General features: G+C 39.6%; 1 protein-coding gene across 1 annotated transcript; it reads right to left on the bottom strand.

Moving 5' to 3' along the window:
• Positions 1–2,597: 2,597 nt before the first annotated feature.
• Positions 2,598–15,837, bottom strand: LOC105440998. Its single transcript, XM_030995904.1, has 15 exons — positions 15,801–15,837; positions 15,041–15,280; positions 14,269–14,508; positions 13,215–13,454; positions 12,255–12,494; positions 11,197–11,436; positions 10,526–10,765; positions 8,700–8,939; positions 7,740–7,979; positions 6,780–7,019; positions 5,722–5,961; positions 5,050–5,289; positions 3,996–4,235; positions 3,227–3,466; positions 2,598–2,698 (listed from the first exon to the last, which is right to left on the bottom strand). The coding sequence occupies exons 1-15, from the start codon at positions 15,835–15,837 to the stop codon at positions 2,598–2,600; spliced, it is 3,258 nt and encodes a 1,085-aa protein (XP_030851764.1).
• Between the last annotated feature and the right edge of the window lie 3,223 nt (positions 15,838–19,060).

Raw genomic sequence — 19,060 nt, 5'->3', positions numbered from 1 at the left:
GCATGAAGATTAATTTCTTCACTTGATGTGTTAACGACTCGCACTGGTATGTCAATATCATTCCGAGTTACATCGATGAGACATCCCGCGACATGAAGATTCTTTATATTCCACTCATGAGCGGTTTGCTCAATAATAGCACATGCTTGGGAATCAATATCACAATTATCTATCTTCCCTGGTACAATGAACTCACATCTGGGCGGCACCACAACATCATATTTCACATAAACTGCACTTCTAATAGAATTACAGTCCTGAAGTTCGATTGGAATCAAAATATTATCAATATGAAGCCCACGTCTGGCCTCGAGGGTACAATTAAAATGGTGCATAAAATCAAAGCCAATCAGACCTTCATCACTTATATCTGCAATGTATGCATTCCATTCAAAATCTTTAGAACCAACATTCACAGTTGCTCCAATAATTCCATGTACATTTAGAATTCCTTTATCCGCTGACTGGAGCTGAACATGATCCGACAAGGGGATTAATTTTGGGCGAGTTTCGGTGGGCATTTGTTCATACAGTTTTATCGACATAACTGTCACTGCTGCCCCAGAATCGACCAAAAGTTTGCACGAGGCCCCATTCACATTACCTGTAATATACGCTGTCAGTCCGTTCGATTCATCAATGCGAATTATTCGGGGGCCCGATTTAACTCCATGGCCGGCCTCGACCTGGTCGATGAGGTCGGCCCTGTTTAGTTTCCCGAAGTATTGTCCATGGCTGGTTCTGCTGCCCGTTGTTGCTGCGGTGGCTGCGGCTGGAATGGTACGTGTGGCTGCCATTGCCGGGGTGGTGGGAATTGTTGCTGCGGCGGTTGCGTCCTCTGACGTCGCTGACACCGATCGGATTTGTCGAGCTCCTCTGCCGGATTCCTCTTGGAGATGGTGAAATCGCTCAGCAATCTCCCGAGCTTCTTGGAGAGTCGCTGGCTCTCGCATCCCTATAGCCATAGCCATAGAGCTATCACCAAGCCCTCGAAGAAAATGGCGGGTCCCGATCATCTCCCTTGTTGCAGCATCCGCCGTCGGGTAGCCAAATGTCGTGAGGCGGCGAATATCTGCAGCATAGTCAGCAATTGATTCCCTCTGACCAAGACGACGTAATTCTAGCTGCGACACAAACGTAGAAGGCGTCTTTCGTGCAGCAAAACGATGCTCGAGCGCAGATATCAAATTCCCGAAGTCAGCGATGTCGTCTGGGGCGAGCTGCTGGAAGACAAAATCGGCTGCATCACCTCGGAGACAGGCGAGAAGACGAACACGCTGCTCCGACTCCTCCCAGCCACAAGTAGCCGCGAGGTTTCTGAAAGACGATACAAAACTCTCCCATGATCGTCCAGTACCATTATACGGCTCTTGGGGTGGTAATTGGACTTTCACTCCAGTGTGAATGGACACCTCATTTTCATCTCTCCATTCAGTATTTTCACTAGCATCATTGTCATTGTCGATATCATTCGGCTCGCCGATTTGTTTCTTGGCGATGCTGAGTTCTGCCTTTAACTCCCTGATCTCTCTCTCAAGATCGGCTTTTCGCTTCCTCGGAGACATTGTATCGTATTTAAAGCACGTGTTAAAGTCTGTATCCCACTTCTGACACCAGTGTAACGGCGACTTATATTGTTCGACAATATAGGAAGTAAAAGTCCCAAAATATAGCCCCGTTGTATGTTGAAGGTTAGTTGTTAGGGATGGCCGAGATTCGGGGAGAATAAACACTCGAGAGGCAGGAATTACAGTTGAAGAGTTTATTACAGCAAACCCAAACACATTTACAAGGATGGATAAAAGAGAATGTCTTGCGAATCAGAGAGGCAAAATAATGCAGCAGGCGTTAGAACAGGCTAAAAAGATAGACTAACATGACTGGAGACCATTTCTGAACTGGTTGGCTCTCTATCCCATTCGTAAAGTACTCTCGCTTCAAACACTGTGATGACAGGCTTGTCACACTAACTGACACAATTAACTCTCGACAGCTCACTAGTTTCACTCTTCACTGACAGATTCTTCGCTCCTAACTGCCTAAGATACGAATGCAGTCTGTCTTATATACCCTTCGAGAGAGATGGAGAAAGACCAGTCATGTAAGTCACAAGTATCGCGCTGCGGAGTATTTAGGAGAAGGGCGTCATTGAGCACATAAATAGAGAGCTCAAAGTCATATTGAGAGAGAGGATACAAGGACAGGAGAAAGTCAAGACAAGAAGCAAGCTGAAAGGGCTGAAGGACAGTGCAAGGTTGAAATGAGAGTTTCGGGCAAACAAGAGAGAAGGGAAAGAGCGAGAGCTCTGAAAGTCAGGAAAAGTCAAAGTGAGAAGGGACAGAGTGAAAGTTCTGAAAGTCAGGCAAAGTCAAAGTGAGAAGGGAGAGAATGAAAGTTCTGAAAGTGAATGCAAGGTCAAAGTGAGGAGAGAATAGAACTCCGCTGTAGGCAAAGCAATTGGGATCGAGCTGGCTGGATTTGTAATAGCGTTATTATAGCAAGACATCCTTAACACAGACTGGTACAATAATCATGGATAGTTGTAAAGTAGACTAAAGCATGGAATAAAATATATACATAATATTACATCAAATATCTTAACCAAACTGCGTGACAATATCAACGTCCGACGATGAATTTAGTCCCAAATCCGTCGTGGAAGTGATATCTGAACAATTCAGAGTAGGTGCTTCGTCATCTGTAAAAGGAAACAAAAGTAAAGCGGCGTTTTAAAGGAAATGACGTAGAAAACTTAAAGAGCAAGACATGTTTATTCTCTGTCACCTTTTTCTCCAAAGTTGGAAAGGATATTTAGTTTTTAGAGGAACTTATATAGTTTTACCTGTGACTGTAACTAAGAAAGTGCAATTGCCAGTGTTTTCAGCGTTATCTGTAGACGAGCAGGTTACAGTTGTGATGCCGATCAGGAATTCATGGTCAGATGAATGGGAACAAGTCACATTGGGATCTGCATCAGCATTGTCAGTTGCATATGGCATTATATCAACGTGCGACGATGAATTTAGTCCAAAATCCGTCGTGGAAGTGATATCTGAACAATTCAGAGTAGGTGCTTCGTCATCTGTAAAAGGAAACAAAAGTAAAGCGGCGTTTTAAAGGAAATGATGTAGCAAACTTAAAGAGCAAGACATGTTTATTCTCTGTCACCTTTTTCTCCAAAGTTGGAAAGGATATTTAGTTTTTAGAGGAACTTATATAGTATTACCTGTAACTGTAACTAAGAAAGTGCAATTGCCAGTGTTTTCAGCGTTATCTGTAGACGAGCAGGTTACAATTGTGATGCCGATCAGGAATTCATGGTCAGACGAATGGGAACATGTCACATTGGGATCTGCATCAGCATTGTCAGTTGCATATGGCATGATATCAACGTCCGACGATGAATTTAGTCCCAAATCCGTCGTGGAAGTGATATCTGAACAATTCAGAGTAGGTGCTTCGTCATCTGTAAAAACAAACAAAAGTAAAGCGGCGTTTTAAAGGAAATGATGTAGCAAACTTAAAGAGCAACACATGTTTATTATCTGTCACCTTTTTTTTGCCAAAGTTGGAAAGGATATTTAGTTTTTAAAGAACTTATATAGTTTTACCTGTGACTGTAACTAAGAAAGTGCAATTGCCAGTGTTTTCAGCGTTATCTGTAGACGAGCAGTTTACAGTTGTGATGCCGATCAGGAATTCATGTTTAGATGAATAGGAACAAGTCACATTAGAATCTGTATCAACATTGTCAGTTGCATATGGCATGATATCAACGTCCGACGATGAATTTAGTCCCAAATCCGTCGTGGAAGTGATATCTGAACAATTCAGAGTAGGTGCTTCGTCATCTGTAAAAGGAAACAAAAGTAAAGCGGCGTTTTAAAGGAAATGACGTAGAAAACTTAAAGAGCAAGACATGTTTATTCTCTGTCACCTTTTTCTCCAAAGTTGGAAAGGATATTTAGTTTTTAGAGGAACTTATATAGTTTTACCTGTGACTGTAACTAAGAAAGTGCAATTGCCAGTGTTTTCAGCGTTATCTGTAGACGAGCAGGTTACAGTTGTGATGCCGATCAGGAATTCATGGTCAGATGAATGGGAACAAGTCACATTGGGATCTGCATCAGCATTGTCAGTTGCATATGGCATGATATCAACGTGCGACGATGAATTTAGTCCCAAATCCGTCGTGGAAGTGATATCTGAACAATTTAGAGTAGGTGCTTCGTCATCTGTAAAAGGAAACAAAAGTAAAGCGGCGTTTTAAAGGAAATGATGTAGCAAACTTAAAGAGCAACACATGTTTATTCTCATTCACCTTTTTACCAAAGTAGGAAAGGATATTTAGTTTTTAAAGAACTTATATAGTTTTACCTGTGACTGTAACTAAGAAAGTGCAATTGCCAGTGTTTTCAGCGTTATCTGTAGACAAGCAGTTTACAGTTGTGATGCCGATCAGGAATTCATGTTTAGATGAATGGGAACAAGTCACATTAGGATCTGTATCAACATTGTCAGTTGCATATGGCATGATATCAACGTCCGACGATGAATTTAGTCCCAAATCCGTCGTGGAAGTGATATCTGAACAATTTAGAGTAGGTGCTTCGTCATCTGTAAAAGGAAACAAAAGTAAAGCGGCGTTTTAAAGGAAATGACGTAGAAAACTTGAAGAGCAAGACATGTTTATTCTCTGTCACCTTTTTCTCCAAAGTTGGAAAGGATATTTAGTTTTTAAAAGAACTTATATAGTAGTACATGTGACTGTAACTAAGAAAGTGCAATTGCCAGTGTTTTCAGCGTTATCTGTAGACGAGCAGTTTACAGTTGTGATGCCGATCAGGAATTCATGTTTAGATGAATGGGAACAAGTCACGTTGGGATCTGTATCAACATTGTCAGTTGCATATGGCATGATATCAACGTCGGCGTTTTAAAGAAAATGACGTAGAGAACTTGAAGAGCAACACATGTTTATTCTCTGTCACCTTTTTCTCCAAAGTTGGAAAGGATATTTAGTTTTTAAAAGAACTTATATAGTAATACCTGTGACTGTAACTAAGAAAGTGCAATTGCCAGTGTTTTCAGCGTTATCTGTAGACGAGCAGGTTACAGTTGTAATGCCGATCAGGAATTCATGGTCAGATGAATGGGAACAAGTCACATTGGGATCTGCATCAGCATTGTCAGTTGCATATGGCATGATATCAACGTGCGACGATGAATTTAGTCCCAAATCCGTCGTGGAAGTGATATCGGAACAATTCAGAGTAGGTGCTTCGTCATCTGTAAAAGGAAACAAAAGTAAAGCGGCGTTTTAAAGGAAATGATGTAGAAAACTTGAAGAGCAAGACATGTTTATTCTCTGTCACCTTTTTTTACCAAAGTTGGAAAGGATATTTAGTTTTTAAAGAACTTATATAGTTTTACATGTGACTGTTACTAAGAAAGTGCAATTGCCAGTGTTTTCAGCGTTATCTGTAGACGAGCAGTTTACAGTTGTGATGCCGATCAGGAATTCATGTTTAGATGAATGGGAACAAGTCACGTTGGGATCTGTATCAACATTGTCAGTTGCATATGGCATGATATCAACGTCGGCGTTTTAAAGAAAATGACGTAGAGAACTTGAAGAGCAACACATGTTTATTCTCTGTCACCTTTTTCTCCAAAGTTGGAAAGGATATTTAGTTTTTAAAAGAACTTATATAGTAATACCTGTGACTGTAACTAAGAAAGTGCAATTGCCAGTGTTTTCAGCGTTATCTGTAGACGAGCAGGTTACAGTTGTAATGCCGATCAGGAATTCATGTTTAGATGAATGGGAACAAGTAACATTGGGATCTGCATCAGCATTGTCAGTTGCATATGGCATGATATCAACGTCCGACGATGAATTTAGTCCCAAATCCGTCGTGGAAGTGATATCTGAACAATTCAGAGTAGGTGCTTCGTCATCTGTAAAAGGAAACAAAAGTAAAGTGGCGTTTTAAAGGAAATGACGTAGAAAACTTGAAGAGCAACACATGTTTATTGTCTGTCACCTTTTATTTTTACCAAAGTTGGAAAGGATATTTAGTTTTTAAAGGAACTTATATAGTTTTACCTGTGACTGTAACTAAGAAAGTGCAATTGCCAGTGTTTTCAGCGTTATCTGTAGACGAGCAGGTTACAATTGTGATGCCGATCAGGAATTCATGGTCAGACGAATGGGAACATGTCACATTGGGATCTGCATCAGCATTGTCAGTTGCATATGGCATGATATCAACGTCCGATGATGAATTTAGTCCCAAATCCGTCGTGGGAGTAATATCTGAACAATTTAGAGTAGGTGCTTCGTCATCTATAAAAGGAAACAAAAGAAAAGCGGCGTTTTAAAGGAAATGATGTAGCAAACTTGAAGAGCAAGACATGTTTGTTCTCTGTCACCTTTTTACCAAATTTGGAAAGGATATTTAGTTTTTAAAGAACTTATATAGTTTTACCTGTGACTGTAACTAAGAAAGTGCAATTGCCAGTGTTTTCAGCATTATCTGTAGACGAGCAGTTTACAGTTGTGATGCCGATCAGGAATTAATGTTTAGATGAATGGGAACAAGTCACATTAGGATCTGTATCAACATTGTCAGTTGCATATGGCATGATATCAACGCCGGCGTTTTAAAGAAAATGACGTAGAGAACTTGAAGAGCAACACATGTTTATTCTCTGTCACCTTTTTCTCCAAAGTTGGAAAGGATATTTAGATTTTAAAAGAACGTATATAGTAATACCTGTGACTATAACTAATAAAGTGCAATTGCCAGTGTTTTCAGCGTTATCTGTAGACGAGCAGGTTACAGTTGTGATGCCGATCAGGAATTCATGTTTAGATGAATGGGAACAAGTCACATTGGGATCTGTATCAACATTGTCAGTTGCATATGGCATGATATCAACGTCCGACGATGAATTTAGTCCCAAATCCGTCGTGGAAGTGATATCTGAACAATTCAGAGTAGGTGATTCGTCATCTGTAAAAACAAACAAAAGTAAAGAGGCGTTTTAAAGGAAATGATGTAGCAAACTTAAAGAGCAACATATGTTTATTATCTGTCACCTTTTTTTACCAAAGTTTGAAAGGATATTTAGTTTTTAAAGAACTTATATAGTTTTACCTGTGACTGTAACTAAGAAAGTGCAATTGCCAGTGTTTTCAGCATTATCTGTACACGAACAGTTTACAGTTGTGATGCCGATCAGGAATTTATGTTTAGATGAATGGGAACAAGTAACATTGGGATCTGCATCAGCATTGTCAGTTGCATATGGCATGATATCAACGCCGGCGTTTTAAAGAAAATGACGTAGAGAACTTGAAGAGCAACACATGTTTATTCTCTGTCACCTTTTTCTTCAAAGTTGGAAAGGATATTTAGTTTTTAAAAGAACGTATATAGTAATACCTTTGACTGTAACTAAGAAAGTGCAATTGCCAGTGTTTTCAGCGTTATATGTAGACGAGCAGGTTACAGTTGTGATGCCGATCAGGAATTCATGTTTAGATGAATGGGAACAAGTCACATTGGGATCTGTATCAACATTGTCAGTTGCATATGGCATGATATCAACGCCGGCGTTTTAAAGAAAATGACGTAGAGAACTTGAAGAGCAACACATGTTTATTCTCTGTCACCTTTTTCTCCAAAGTTGGAAAGGATATTTAGATTTTAAAAGAACGTATATAGTAATACCTGTGACTATAACTAATAAAGTGCAATTGCCAGTGTTTTCAGCGTTATCTGTAGACGAGCAGGTTACAGTTGTGATGCCGATCAGGAATTCATGTTTAGATGAATGGGAACAAGTCACATTGGGATCTGTATCAACATTGTCAGTTGCATATGGCATGATATCAACGTCCGACGATGAATTTAGTCCCAAATCCGTCGTGGAAGTGATATCTGAACAATTCAGAGTAGGTGATTCGTCATCTGTAAAAACAAACAAAAGTAAAGAGGCGTTTTAAAGGAAATGATGTAGCAAACTTAAAGAGCAACATATGTTTATTATCTGTCACCTTTTTTTACCAAAGTTTGAAAGGATATTTAGTTTTTAAAGAACTTATATAGTTTTACCTGTGACTGTAACTAAGAAAGTGCAATTGCCAGTGTTTTCAGCATTATCTGTACACGAACAGTTTACAGTTGTGATGCCGATCAGGAATTTATGTGTAGATGAATGGGAACAAGTAACATTGGGATCTGCATCAGCATTGTCAGTTGCATATGGCATGATATCAACGCCGGCGTTTTAAAGAAAATGACGTAGAGAACTTGAAGAGCAACACATGTTTATTCTCTGTCACCTTTTTCTTCAAAGTTGGAAAGGATATTTAGTTTTTAAAAGAACGTATATAGTAATACCTTTGACTGTAACTAAGAAAGTGCAATTGCCAGTGTTTTCAGCGTTATATGTAGACGAGCAGGTTACAGTTGTGATGCCGATCAGGAATTCATGTTTAGATGAATGGGAACAAGTCACATTGGGATCTGTATCAACATTGTCAGTTGCATATGGCATGATATCAACGCCGGCGTTTTAAAGAAAATGACGTAGAGAACTTGAAGAGCAACACATGTTTATTCTCTGTCACCTTTTTCTCCAAAGTTGGAAAGGATATTTAGATTTTAAAAGAACGTATATAGTAATACCTGTGACTATAACTAAGAAAGTGCAATTGCCAGTGTTTTCAGCGTTATCTGTAGACGAGCAGGTTACAGTTGTGATGCCGATCAGGAATTCATGTTTAGATGAATGGGAACAAGTCACATTGGGATCTGTATCAACATTGTCAGTTGCATATGGCATGATATCAACGTCCGACGATGAATTTAGTCCCAAATCCGTCGTGGAAGTGATATCTGAACAATTCAGAGTAGGTGATTCGTCATCTGTAAAAACAAACAAAAGTAAAGAGGCGTTTTAAAGGAAATGATGTAGCATACTTAAAGAGCAACATATGTTTATTATCTGTCACCTTTTTTTACCAAAGTTTGAAAGGATATTTAGTTTTTAAAGAACTTATATAGTTTTACCTGTAACTTTAACTAAGAAAGTGCAATTGCCAGTGTTTTCAGCGTTATCTGTAGACGAGCAGGTTACAGTTGTGATGCCGATCAGGAATTCATGTTTAGATGAATGGGAACAAGTAACATTGGGATCTGCATCAGCATTGTCAGTTGCATATGGCATGACATCAACGTCCGACGATGAATTTAGTCCCAAATCCGTCGTGGAAGTGATATCTGAACAATTTAGAGTAGGTGCTTCGTCATCTGTAAAAGGAAACAAAAGAAAAGCGGCGTTTTAAAGGAAATGATGTAGCAAACTTGAAGAGCAAGACATGTTTATTCTCTGTCACCTTTTTACCAAATTTGGAAAGGATATTTAGTTTTTAAAGAACTTATATAGTTTTACCTGTGACTGTAACTAAGAAAGTGCAATTGCCAGTGTTTTCAGCATTATCTGTACACGAACAGTTTACAGTTGTGATGCCGATCAGGAATTTATGTTTAGATGAATGGGAACAAGTAACATTGGGATCTGCATCAGCATTGTCAGTTGCATATGGCATGATATCAACGCCGGCGTTTTAAAGAAAATGACGTAGAGAACTTGAAGAGCAACACATGTTTATTCTCTGTCACCTTTTTCTTCAAAGTTGGAAAGGATATTTAGTTTTTAAAAGAACGTATATAGTAATACCTTTGACTGTAACTAAGAAAGTGCAATTGCCAGTGTTTTCAGCGTTATCTGTAGACGAGCAGGTTACAGTTGTGATGCCGATCAGGAATTTATGTTTAGATGAATGGGAACAAGTCACATTGGGATCTGTATCAACATTGTCAGTTGGATATGGCATGATATCAACGTCCGACGATGAATTTAGTCCCAAATCCGTCGTGGAAGTGATATCTGAACAATTTAGAGTAGGTGCTTCGTCATCTGTAAAAGGAAACAAAAGTAAAGTGGCGTTTTAAAGGAAATGACGTAGAAAACTTAAAGAGCAACACATGTTTATTCTCTGTCACCTTTTTTTTAACCAAAGTTGGAAAGGATATTTAGTTTTTAAAGTACTTATATAGTTTTACCTGTGACTGTAACTAACAAAGTGCAATTGCCAGTGTTTTCAGCGTTATCTGTAGACGAGCAGTTTACAGTTGTGATGCCGATCAGGAAGTCATGTTTAGATGAATGGGAACAAGTCACATTTGGATCTGTATCAACATTGTCAGTTGCATATGGCATGATATCAACGTCCGACGATGAATTTAGTCCCAAATCCGTCGTGGAAGTGATATCTGAACAAGTCAGAGTAGGTGCTTCGTCATCTGTAAAAGGAAACAAAAGTAAAGCGGCGTTTTAAAGGAAATGATGTAGCAAACTTGAAGAGCAACACATGTTTATTCTCTGTCACCTTTTTTTTACCAAAGTTGGAAAGGATATTTAGTTTTTAAAGGAACTTATATAGTATTACCTGTGACTGTAACTAAGAAAGTGCAATTGCCAGTGTTTTCAGCGTTATCTGTAGACGAGCAGGTTACAGTTGTGATGCCGATCAGGAATTCATGTTTAGATGAATGGGAACAAGTAACATTGGGATCTGCATCAGCATTGTCAGTTGCATATGGCATGACATCAACGTCCGACGATGAATTTAGTCCCAAATCCGTCGTGGAAGTGATATCGGAACAATTCAGAGTAGGTGCTTCGTCATCTGTTAAAGGAAACAAAAGTAAAGCGGGGTTTTAAAGGAAATGATGAAGCAAACTTGAAGAGCCACACATGTTTATTCTCTGTCACCTTTTTCTCCAAAGTTGGAAAGGATATTTAGTTTTTAAAGAACTTATATAGTTTTACCTGTGACTGTAACTAAGAAAGTGCAATTGCCAGTGTTTTCAGCGTTATCTGTACACGAGCAGTTTACAGTTGTGATGCCGATCAGGAATTCATGTTTAGATGAATGGGAACAAGTCACGTTGGGATCTGTATCAACATTGTCAGTTGCATATGGCATGATATCAACGTCGGCGTTTTAAAGAAAATGACGTAGAGAACTTGAAGAGCAACACATGTTTATTCTCTGTCACCTTTTTCTCCAAAGTTGGAAAGGATATTTAGTTTTTAAAAGAACTTATATAGTAATACCTGTGACTGTAACTAAGAAAGTGCAATTGCCAGTGTTTTCAGCGTTATCTGTAGACGAGCAGGTTAGAGTTGTAATGCCGATCAGGAATTCATGTTTAGATGAATGGGAACAAGTAACATTGGGATCTGCATCAGCATTGTCAGTTGCATATGGCATGATATCAACGTCCGACGATGAATTTAGTCCCAAATCCGTCGTGGAAGTGATATCTGAACAATTCAGAGTAGGTGCTTCGTCATCTGTAAAAGGAAACAAAAGTAAAGTGGCGTTTTAAAGGAAATGACGTAGAAAACTTGAAGAGCAACACATGTTTATTGTCTGTCACCTTTTATTTTTACCAAAGTTGGAAAGGATATTTAGTTTTTAAAGGAACTTATATAGTTTTACCTGTGACTGTAACTAAGAAAGTGCAATTGCCAGTGTTTTCAGCGTTATCTGTAGACGAGCAGGTTACAATTGTGATGCCGATCAGGAATTCATGGTCAGACGAATGGGAACATGTCACATTGGGATCTGCATCAGCATTGTCAGTTGCATATGGCATGATATCAACGTCCGATGATGAATTTAGTCCCAAATCCGTCGTGGGAGTAATATCTGAACAATTTAGAGTAGGTGCTTCGTCATCTATAAAAGGAAACAAAAGAAAAGCGGCGTTTTAAAGGAAATGATGTAGCAAACTTGAAGAGCAAGACATGTTTATTCTCTGTCACCTTTTTACCAAATTTGGAAAGGATATTTAGTTTTTAAAGAACTTATATAGTTTTACCTGTGACTGTAACTAAGAAAGTGCAATTGCCAGTGTTTTCAGCATTATCTGTACACGAACAGTTTACAGTTGTGATGCCGATCAGGAATTTATGTTTAGATGAATGGGAACAAGTCACATTAGGATCTGTATCAACATTGTCAGTTGCATATGGCATGATATCAACGCCGGCGTTTTAAAGAAAATGACGTAGAGAACTTGAAGAGCAACACATGTTTATTCTCTGTCACCTTTTTCTCCAAAGTTGGAAAGGATATTTAGATTTTAAAAGAACGTATATAGTAATACCTGTGACTATAACTAAGAAAGTGCAATTGCCAGTGTTTTCAGCGTTATCTGTAGACGAGCAGGTTACAGTTGTGATGCCGATCAGGAATTCATGTTTAGATGAATGGGAACAAGTCACATTGGGATCTGTATCAACATTGTCAGTTGCATATGGCATGATATCAACGTCCGACGATGAATTTAGTCCCAAATCCGTCGTGGAAGTGATATCTGAACAATTCAGAGTAGGTGATTCGTCATCTGTAAAAACAAACAAAAGTAAAGAGGCGTTTTAAAGGAAATGATGTAGCAAACTTAAAGAGCAACATATGTTTATTATCTGTCACCTTTTTTTACCAAAGTTTGAAAGGATATTTAGTTTTTAAAGAACTTATATAGTTTTACCTGTGACTGTAACTAAGAAAGTGCAATTGCCAGTGTTTTCAGCATTATCTGTACACGAACAGTTTACAGTTGTGATGCCGATCAGGAATTTATGTTTAGATGAATGGGAACAAGTAACATTGGGATCTGCATCAGCATTGTCAGTTGCATATGGCATGATATCAACGCCGGCGTTTTAAAGAAAATGACGTAGAGAACTTGAAGAGCAACACATGTTTATTCTCTGTCACCTTTTTCTTCAAAGTTGGAAAGGATATTTAGTTTTTAAAAGAACGTATATAGTAATACCTTTGACTGTAACTAAGAAAGTGCAATTGCCAGTGTTTTCAGCGTTATCTGTAGACGAGCAGGTTACAGTTGTGATGCCGATCAGGAATTCATGTTTAGATGAATGGGAACAAGTCACATTGGGATCTGTATCAACATTGTCAGTTGCATATGGCATGATATCAACGCCGGCGTAATAAAGAAAATGACGTAGAGAACTTGAAGAGCAACACATGTTTATTCTCTGTCACCTTTTTCTCCAAAGTTGGAAAGGATATTTAGATTTTAAAAGAACGTATATAGTAATACCTGTGACTATAACTAAGAAAGTGCAATTGCCAGTGTTTTCAGCGTTATCTGTAGACGAGCAGGTTACAGTTGTGATGCCGATCAGGAATTCATGTTTAGATGAATGGGAACAAGTCACATTGGGATCTGTATCAACATTGTCAGTTGCATATGGCATGATATCAACGTCCGACGATGAATTTAGTCCCAAATCCGTCGTGGAAGTGATATCTGAACAATTCAGAGTAGGTGATTCGTCATCTGTAAAAACAAACAAAAGTAAAGAGGCGTTTTAAAGGAAATGATGTAGCAAACTTAAAGAGCAACATATGTTTATTATCTGTCACCTTTTTTTACCAAAGTTTGAAAGGATATTTAGTTTTTAAAGAACTTATATAGTTTTACCTGTAACTTTAACTAAGAAAGTGCAATTGCCAGTGTTTTCAGCGTTATCTGTAGACGAGCAGGTTACAGTTGTGATGCCGATCAGGAAGTCATGTTTAGATGAATGGGAACAAGTAACATTGGGATCTGCATCAGCATTGTCAGTTGCATATGGCATGACATCAACGTCCGACGATGAATTTAGTCCCAAATCCGTCGTGGAAGTGATATCTGAACAATTTAGAGTAGGTGCTTCGTCATCTGTAAAAGGAAACAAAAGAAAAGCGGCGTTTTAAAGGAAATGATGTAGCAAACTTGAAGAGCAAGACATGTTTATTCTCTGTCACCTTTTTACCAAATTTGGAAAGGATATTTAGTTTTTAAAGAACTTATATAGTTTTACCTGTGACTGTAACTAAGAAAGTGCAATTGCCAGTGTTTTCAGCATTATCTGTACACGAACAGTTTACAGTTGTGATGCCGATCAGGAATTTATGTTTAGATGAATGGGAACAAGTAACATTGGGATCTGCATCAGCATTGTCAGTTGCATATGGCATGATATCAACGCCGGCGTTTTAAAGAAAATGACGTAGAGAACTTGAAGAGCAACACATGTTTATTCTCTGTCACCTTTTTCTTCAAAGTTGGAAAGGATATTTAGTTTTTAAAAGAACGTATATAGTAATACCTTTGACTGTAACTAAGAAAGTGCAATTGCCAGTGTTTTCAGCGTTATCTGTAGACGAGCAGGTTACAGTTGTGATGCCGATCAGGAATTTATGTTTGGATGAATGGGAACAAGTCACATTGGGATCTGTATCAACATTGTCAGTTGGATATGGCATGATATCAACGTCCGACGATGAATTTAGTCCCAAATCCGTCGTGGAAGTGATATCTGAACAATTTAGAGTAGGTGCTTCGTCATCTGTAAAAGGAAACAAAAGTAAAGTGGCGTTTTAAAGGAAATGACGTAGAAAACTTAAAGAGCAACACATGTTTATTCTCTGTCACCTTTTTTTTAACCAAAGTTGGAAAGGATATTTAGTTTTTAAAGTACTTATATAGTTTTACCTGTGACTGTAACTAACAAAGTGCAATTGCCAGTGTTTTCAGCGTTATCTGTAGACGAGCAGTTTACAGTTGTGATGCCGATCAGGAAGTCATGTTTAGATGAATGGGAACAAGTCACATTTGGATCTGTATCAACATTGTCAGTTGCATATGGCATGATATCAACGTCCGACGATGAATTTAGTCCCAAATCCGTCGTGGAAGTGATATCTGAACAAGTCAGAGTAGGTGCTTCGTCATCTGTAAAAGGAAACAAAAGTAAAGCGGCGTTTTAAAGGAAATGATGTAGCAAACTTGAAGAGCAACACATGTTTATTCTCTGTCACCTTTTTTAAACCAAAGTTGGAAAGGATATTTAGTTTTTAAAGGAACTTATATAGTATTACCTGTGACTGTAACTAAGAAAGTGCAATTGCCAGTGTTTTCAGCGTTATCTGTAGACGAGCAGGTTACAGTTGTGATGCCGATCAGGAATTCATGTTTAGATGAATGGGAACAAGTAACATTGGGATCTGCATCAGCATTGTCAGTTGCATATGGCATGACATCAACGTCCGACGATGAATTTAGTCCCAAATCCGTCGTGGAAGTGATATCTGAACAATTCAGAGTAGGTGCTTCGTCATCTGTTAAAGGAAACAAAAGTAAAGCGGGGTTTTAAAGGAAATGATGAAGCAAACTTGAAGAGCCACACATGTTTATTCTCTGTCACCTTTTTCTCCAAAGTTGGAAAGGATATTTAGTTTTTAAAGAACTTATATAGTTTTACCTGTGACTGTAACTAAGAAAGTGCAATTGCCAGTGTTTTCAGCGTTATCTGTAGACGAGCAGTTTACAGTTGTGATGCCGATCAGGAAGTCATGTTTAGATGAATGGAAACAAGTCACATTGGGATCTGTATCAACATTGTCAGTTGCATATGGCATGATATCAACGTCCGACGATGAATTTAGTCCAAAATCCGTCGTGGAAGTGATATCTGAACAATTCAGAGTAGGTGCTTCGTCATCTGTAAAAGGAAACAAAAGTAAAGCGGCGTTTTAAAGGAAATGATGTAGCAAACTTGAAGAGCAACACATGTTTATTCTCTGTCACCTTTTTTTACCAAAGTTGGAAAGGATATTTAGTTTTTAAAGTTCTCTTCACCAAGGAAAAATAGAAGGAAGGCATTGAAAGCAGTCATAATTAACTGCAATGGCCTCAAGAGTTTTACGAAACAGTCCCAATTTCAGGCCCTGATCGATCACCACAGACCTGATATCATACTTGGTTGTGAATCGAAGCTAGACGGCACCTGCCCGACATATAGCGTCTTTCCTAGCTCTTACAATGTTTTTCGAAAGGACAGAAATGAACATGGCGGAGGAGTTTTTGTAGCTGTTCACAACTCCCTCATCGTGTCAAATTGTCCAAAGTTTGACACAGACTGCGAGCTAGTATGGTGTCACCTTCAATTCACAAATGCCAAGCCTCTCTTCATTGCAAGCTATTGCCGCCCTCCTTCTGGCCGAGAACAAGGACTCGAAGAACTACGCAACTCAATTGCCACATTGATGTCTAGACACCGACGCAATCATCCAAATATTATAATCGGCGGGGACTTTAACCTACCAGATATCGATTGGAAGGAATGCATTGTTAAAAACAGCAATCGCACTAGCATCCACCAACTCCTCCTTGATATCCTGCTAGAGAACTCTCTTCTCCAGTTTGTTAATGAAGTTACCCGCCCTGCATCTGAGAATACACTTGATCTTCTTCTTGCGTCAAATCCAACACTGGTGTCCGATGTCTGTGTCCATCCAGGAATATCGGACCATAACATCGTTGCTTTTTCGATCTCGGGGAATCCAAGAACTTGCCGCATTCCGCCAAGAAAAATCTACCAATTCCACAAAGCTGATCTTCAGAAACTCCGCAAGGCTGTTGCGAAATTCTCAATGGATTTTCTATCATCTTCACCAGAGCTGAAGTCAGTTGATGAAAACTGGACCTGTATCACATCACTCATCAACAAGTGCAAGGATGAATTCATCCCATCCAAGATGTCAAGAGCCAGACGCAACTTGCCTTGGATCACCATTTCCCACAAAAGGCAAATGAGGAAGCGGGATCGTTTGTTCAAGAGGGCACGAAGTCAGCCTAGTGCATCCAATTGGAAGGCCTACAGGCAGCTTCGAAACGAACTGACCAAACGTGTCCGCCAAGCTCATCACAATTACGTCTGCAACATAATAGGTGAGAGCCTATATGCGAACCCCAAGGCTTTCTGGTCATATGTAAAACAGCGTCGATCTGAAAACTTTGGTATACCACCCTTGAGAAATGATAACAAGCTCCATATCACAAACAAGGACAAGGCTGAATGTTTGAATAATTACTTTCATTCTACCTTCACCAAGAGCAACGTGGATCAAGTTTGCATAAACCGGCCCTCCCTATACAATGACATAGGGCATCTCCACATCCACCGGTCTGGTGTAGTTAAGCAACTGCATCAACTGAATCCATCCAAAGCCAGTGGCCCAGATGAGATACATCCAAGACTTCTGAAGATGCTAGCACACGAGATAGCCCCTGCATTGTCATTTCTGTTTCAACAGAGTTACAATACCGGAGAAGTGCCTTTGGACTGGAAACGTGCACTTGTAGCCCCTATTCATAAGGCAGGAGATAAATGTTGCCCAGGTAACTACAGACCTATATCGCTGACGTGTATCTGCAGTAAGGTGATGGAACATATTATGCTTAGCCACATTTCTAAACATCTTGCAGCTAACAACATACTCATTGATGAACAGCATGGTTTCAGACAGAATCTTTCGACAACAACACAACTTGTCACAGCTACCGATGATTGGTCATCCTCTCTTCAATCTAGAGGCCAAACTGATATCGTCTTTCTCGACTTCCAAAAAGCGTTTGATCGCGTACCACATCCACACCTTAGATCCAAACTACATTACTACGGAATCAGGGGAGACTCTCTCCGCTGGACTATGTCACTCCTAGCGAATAGACATCAAGCTGTCGTCGTCAATGGTGCTCGCTCAGCATGGATGCCTGTTACTTCAGGAGTACCGCAGGGTTCTGTCATCGGCCCCGTACTTTTCCTGCTGTACATCAATGACATCAAACTCAACATCAAGTCCACAATGCGTCTATTTGCAGATGACAGTGTCATCTACCGGCGTATCGACTCTCCCTCAGACACTCATATACTGCAAGAAGATCTCCATGTTCTTGCAGACTGGTCTACTAAATGGCTGATGGGATTCAACATCAAGAAGTGTGCTTCATTGTCAATCACAAACAAGAAGCACCCCATCACAGTGGACTACACCCTACTAAATGAGTCAATTCCTCGAGTAAAACAATACAAGTATCTTGGTGTCACGATTACCCATGACCTTAAATGGAACACCCAATGTAAACTCACCACCCAGAAAGCCAATAGAACCCTTGGCCTCCTACGCAGAACTCTATCACCGTGCACCAAGAACATCAAATACAAAGCCTACACAATGCTTGTTCGTCCCCAACTTGAGTATGGCAGTGAAGCTTGGAACCCTCGGACTCTGACATCAATACAAAGTCTTGAGAAAGTACAGCGAGCTGCCGCCCGTTTTGTATACCAAGACTACCGGAGAGTAACATCAGTCACAGCACTTGTCAACAAACTGGGATGGGATACCCTTCACAATCGCAGGCTTCTTGCACAGTCCACTTTGTTTTACAAGATGCAACATCATCAACTCAACATGCCTCTTCCCACTCACATTATCCCAGCTACATATCTGGGCAGAAATGATCACCCTCTGAAGTATGCAGTACCGCCAGCTTCCATTGATAGCTTCAAGTACTCCTTCTATCCTCGCACCATCTGGACGTGGAACCACCTATCAGCTGCTGCGGTAATATCTCCAACAGTGACCATCTTCCAGGAGACTGCTCTACCCATCATCAGAGCGTTGCCTCCTCCTGTTGGGTCCAAGCTACTGTAGACTCCACGTCTTGGTTTTTACTTGCACGTCCACCGTTTTATTGTAAATAATAGACATCATTCACTGTTTTGAATTACTTCATGCACTGTCACTATGCCAGCACGTTGCACGGACATCCCAGTTTAGCTGTATGATAGCTGCCATCGGGATTATCTCTACAAGTAACAAGTAACAAGTAACAAGTAAAGAAACTTATATAGTATTACCTGTGACTGTAACTAAGAAAGTGCAATTGCCAGTGTTTTCAGCGTTATCTGTAGACGAGCAGGTTACAGTTGTGATGCCGATCAGGAATTCATGTTTAGAAGAATGGGAACAAATAACATTGGGATCTGCATCAGCATTGTCAGTTGCATATGGCATGATATCAACGTCCGACGATGAATTTAGTCCAAAATCCGT

The sequence above is a fragment of the Strongylocentrotus purpuratus genome, unplaced genomic scaffold (genome assembly GCF_000002235.5).
Source record: "Strongylocentrotus purpuratus isolate Spur 01 unplaced genomic scaffold, Spur_5.0 spur5_scaffold_3, whole genome shotgun sequence".
Lineage (NCBI taxonomy): Eukaryota > Metazoa > Echinodermata > Echinoidea > Camarodonta > Strongylocentrotidae > Strongylocentrotus > Strongylocentrotus purpuratus.
The sequence above is the reverse complement of the archived record's forward strand: the minus strand, read 5'-3'. Positions and strand labels throughout refer to the sequence as shown.

Bases quoted from the DNA above. Each gene is read 5' to 3' on its own strand.
- LOC105440998 (XM_030995904.1), bottom strand. From the start codon at position 15,837: ATGACTGCTTTCAATGCCTTCCTTCTATTTTTCCTTG. The intron at 15,281-15,800 runs GTGAAGAGAACT...TTCCTTTAACAG, and splicing joins CTTCCTTCTATTTTTCCTTG to ATGACGAAGCACCTACTCTG. The intron at 7,980-8,699 runs GTATTACTATAT...TTGTTTTTACAG, and splicing joins TTTCTTAGTTATAGTCACAG to ATGACGAATCACCTACTCTG.